General features: G+C 36.9%; 1 protein-coding gene across 1 annotated transcript; it reads left to right on the plus strand.

Moving 5' to 3' along the window:
* The first annotated feature begins 205 nt into the window (after positions 1-205).
* LOC133791044 (histone H2B-like) lies at positions 206-934 on the plus strand. Its single transcript, XM_062228926.1, has one exon. The coding sequence runs from the start codon at positions 298-300 to the stop codon at positions 754-756; it is 459 nt and encodes a 152-aa protein (XP_062084910.1). The 5' UTR covers positions 206-297; the 3' UTR covers positions 757-934.
* Positions 935-4,933: the final 3,999 nt, after the last annotated feature.

Below are 4,933 nucleotides of genomic sequence, written 5' to 3' on the forward strand. Positions count from 1 at the left end.
AGGACACAGAAAAAGCCCACAGAAAAAACCCACAAATGGTCATAAGCCGGCCCCGTTTATGAAACCACGTATCTCTTTGAGCCGTCGATCTTCCACTGTATACCAGCCAAAACCAACGGGCGTGTGCTTTCCATGTCATCAATCCGCACCTATATGTACTCTCCAATAAAAAGAGTTCATCGACTTGTATATATACAAAATAACTCCACCAGAATTCCATCCATCGAAATTTAGTTATACTCCTATTCTCCAACTTTTTCTCTCCATATTTTTTCTTCGTTTTCCCTGAAACATCAGATGGCGCCAAAGGCAGAGAAGAAGCCCGCTGAGAAGAAGCCAGCCTTCGAGAAACCCACGGAGGAGAAGAAAACTGTGGCGGAGAAGGTACCAGCCGAGAAGAAACCCAAGGCTGGCAAGAAGCTCCCAAAGGAAGGCGGTGCTTCCGTCGGGGACAAGAAGAAGAAAAGAACGAAAAAGAGCGTGGAAACCTACAAGATCTACATCTTTAAGGTCTTGAAGCAGGTTCATCCCGATATCGGAATTTCTAGCAAGGCCATGGGTATTATGAACAGCTTCATCAACGACATCTTTGAGAAGCTGGCACAGGAGGCATCGAGACTCGCTAGATACAACAAGAAGCCCACGATTACTTCTCGGGAGATCCAGACCGCTGTGAGGCTTGTGCTGCCCGGCGAATTGGCGAAGCATGCCGTTTCTGAGGGGACCAAGGCGGTGACTAAATTTACTAGCTCTTGAAGCCGTTATATTTTCATTTGAGACTAGGGTTTCAATGAGTTCTTACGAAATTGTTGAACATATTAGGGATAGGGTTCTGTCTTTCAATATTGCTATGTTATTTCCAATTAAATAGATGGTTGTGGTTCTGTAACTACTGATGTTTGATAAATGATTTAAGGAAATACATTTGAAGCCATTGATATGTGGGGTCATATATATATATATATATGCTTGTTTCTTTCTGAATATGAATTTGGTTTGGTGGTGATCGTTTCCGCATAAATAACCTCTGATTTTTTGCCGATTGATCTTGTGAGATCAATATAATTTTTCATACTAGATTTGTAAAGCGGTTTATGGAAGGTAATGTGCTTACTTTCCTATACTTCATATTTATAATGTTGTTTGTGAATTTTGTTTAATTGTAATATTACTTTGAATGCGCTGGTTATTCATGCTTTTTCTGCTGACCCAAATGGGTTTATCATTTAGGCATTTAAAGGAGGCACTGAAAGTGTTTAAATAATTGATATTGAATTCTTCCGAATTTAAACGTTAACTGTTCAAATGAAATGATGTATCATTGTATGTATATAAAGATCATAGACTTGTAAAATGGTTATCCTTTCGTTTATAGGCCCAATTAAAGCCTTTGTTATTGTTTTGGTTTTTTATTTTGGCTGAGAGCAGGGAGCTTTCAAATATGTCTATATTACATCTGAAGAACCGATTTTATCTTCAATATCTCTATTGATCACCCTTTTCAGTCTTTCCTACCTTAGCTTATTATGCAATAAAAGGTAGGAAAGAGGAAAAGAGAAAATCTCTTCTGAACCCATTGATGTCTGACTTGGGGTAGCACCAAGCTACTTGGAGCTGTCAAGTTTAGATTATCGATCGTTTATTATCTCTTCTGAACCCATTAATGTCTGACTTGGGGTAGCACCAAGCTTCTTGGAGCTGTCAAGTTTAGATTATCGATCGTTTATTATTTGTTTGTTGTGATTGCCACTGTAAAAGAATATATTTCAGATTCATTACCTGTATTTATGTCTTGTGGAGATCTTTCCTACAAATCCTAACTAACTCAACTGTTTTAGCTGTCAATTAATCTTGGCAACATATATATATATATATATATGTTGTTGTCTTTCACTTCAGAGAGGTGAAAAAGAGAGTGAAAGAAAGAGGAGAGAAGTTGTATTGAGAGAAAGAGAATTTGAGTGTGTGTATTATGAGGACTGAGAGAAAAACACAATTGTTAGAAAGTGTTTGAGATTAGAATCTTACAGAGAGAAAGGTCCTTGGGAGTTCTTAAGTGTTTGTTCAACTGTAATTGTATTCAGAGATTGCATCGATTGATGATGATGATAGTGGATCAAACAAGATGTAGGCCAGATTGATCTGGTTCGAACCTTTATAAAATTTCTAGGTGTTCTTCCTTTATTTTTCTGCATTTAACTTTTGATTACTAGCATTTCATATTAATTAGTTTGATATATTAGTTATTGCAATTGTTTTATGTCATTGCTGATTGAATTATAAGAATCTTGATCACAGAAAACATAAGAGTTTTTCTACAAAATTAGAGCCAGGTTCGACGATCAAGAGGAGAGATCAAGATTCAAAGCTTCCGCATAAAGAATTGTTCAAGAACACAATCAAGAAAGTATGTCAACAATGGCAAAGTTTGAACTAGAAAAATTTGATGGCACCAATGATTTTGCCTTATGGAGAGAGAGTTTAAAAGGTATCTTAGTGCATCAAAAGATGGCTAAAGTGCTCGAAGATCAAAAGCTTTTGGCAGAGAAGAAACCAGAAGAAATCACTGAAATGGAGGAGATGACTTATTACATGATCATCATGTATCTTTCCAATGGAGTAAGAAGGAAATTAACCTCAGAAAAGATTCCAAAGGGTCTTTGGGACAAGCTGGAACAATTGTACCTGAAGCCATCAATTTCGAACAAAATAAATCTTCTTGAAAGATTATATGGTTTTAGAATGAACTCCTATATTTCTTTAGATGAAAATATTGATAAATTTAATGAGATTATTGTTGGTTTGGCTAATATTGAACATAAGGTAGATGAAGAAAGTCAAGCAATTACCTTGCTCAGATCATTACCAATTGCCTATCAAGAAGTCAAAGTAGCAATAAAGTATGGCAGAGATGTGATTGCCTTGGAGGATGTTCTTGGAGCTTTAAAGTCGAAGGAGTTCGAGTTACAACTTGAGAAAGAAACCAGGAAAGATGAGGCTTACTTTGTTCGAGGAAGAAATCTAAAGAGAGGCTCATCCAGAGGAAATCAATCACACCATTCAAGGTTGAAGTCAAGAGGGAAAGACTCAAGACAGTGTTATCACTGTGGGAAAATTGGACATATTAGGAGATTTTGCAACTTGTTAAGAAATCAACAAGGGTCCAGATCAAACCAGGACCAGAGAAGACCAATCTACAATCAATTTCATAATGAAAACAAACACCAGCAAGGAATGAAGTCTCATAATGATTCTGCAGCTGTGGCAGAAACCAAAGATGACTGCTAATCAGGAGAACTTTTCTCAATATCTGAGAAATCAGATATCAAAGAGTGGATCCTTAATTCAGGATGCACTTACCATATGTGTCCTAACTTAGATTCATTTTTTGATTATAAAGAAACTGATGGTGGTAGAGTACTAATGGGGAATGATGTTTCTTGCAGGGTAATTGGTCTAGGAAATGTGGCAATTCGACAGTTCAATGGAGAGGTGAAAGTGCTCAACAATGTGAGATACATACCCGAATTGAGAAGGAATTTGATATCCTTGGGAGCTCTTGAAGAAGAAGGATATGGCTACAAGTCTTTGAATGGGAACCTAAAGATCACAAAAGGATCTTTACTGGTCATGAAAGGAAAGAGAGTCAATGGACTGTATGTACTAGAAGGAGAAACTGTAGCCATTGCTGAAACATTTGTTGTTAAGACTCAAGAAAGTGAGATGAATCTGTGGCACCAACGGATGGGACATATCAGTGAGCAGGGGCTGAGAGAGCTTCACAAACAAGGAAGCATAGACAAGTTGAAGACCTGTGCATTACCTTTCCGTGAAGCATGTGTATTTGGAAAGTAACACAAGATTAAATTCACAACTGCTACACACAATACAAAGAAGGTTTTGGAGTATGTTCATGCGAATTTGTGGGGGCCAAGTAGAGTTCCAACTCATTTTGGTAATTTTTATTTCTTATCCATTATAGATGATTTTAGTAGATGTGTTTGGACATATTTGCTTAATACTAAAGATGAGTGTCTAGAGAAGTTTAAAATTTGGAAAAACCAGGTAAAAAATCAAACAAATCTTAAACTTAAGACACTTAGAACTGAAAATGGATTAGAATTTATAAATAATGAGTTTGATGATCTATGTAATGAGTATGGAATCACAAGGCACAGAACTGTAGTTAGAACCCCACAACAGAATGGAGTGGCTGAACGCATGAATAGGACCTTATTGAATAAAGTGAGATGTTTGCTTATTAGTTCTAGTCTAGGGAAGTCATATTGGGGAGAGGCTTTAGCAACTGCTAGTTATCTTATAAATAGAAGCCCAAATCGTTTTATAAAACTTAAGACCCCATATGAAATGTGGTATGGCAAGCCTCCTAGTCTTAAACACTTGAAAGTTTTTGGTTGTGCAGCATATGCACACCAAACAAAGGACAAACTAGATGATAGATCCATTAAGGGAATTTTTCTTGGATACCCTTTAGGCACAAAAGGATATAGGATTTGTTTGAATCAAAATGGTAGACCTAAGGTCATAATTTCAAGAAATGTAGTGTTTAATGAATATGATTTTCCTCACTTGAAAGCCGAGAAAGGTTGTGATGTTTATGGTGCAGGTGCATTGAAAAAGAATGATGACTTGACTGAGTTTAAGATAAAATTGAAAGGATATGAACCAGAAAATGAGAAAAGCAACACACCAGGTGAAGATTATACTGAAGATCAATTAGACCAGTCCACAGATTTAACAGGATATCAGCTAGCAATGGATTGTGTGAGAAGAAAAATTCACCCACCTGCAAGATATGCTGAGGCAGACCTGATAGCCTATGCTTTGGCTATAGTTCAAACAGGTGACATACCAGAACCATTAAGCATAGAAGAAGCTACTTCAGGAAAATACAAGAAGGAGTGGAATCAAG

Source organism: Humulus lupulus, chromosome 7 (assembly GCF_963169125.1).
Source record: "Humulus lupulus chromosome 7, drHumLupu1.1, whole genome shotgun sequence".
NCBI lineage: Eukaryota > Viridiplantae > Streptophyta > Magnoliopsida > Rosales > Cannabaceae > Humulus > Humulus lupulus.

Excerpts from the sequence above, each read along its gene's own strand:
- LOC133791044 (XM_062228926.1), top strand. The coding sequence starts at position 298 with ATGGCGCCAAAGGCAGAGAAGAAGCCCGCTGAGAAGAAGCCAGCCTTC.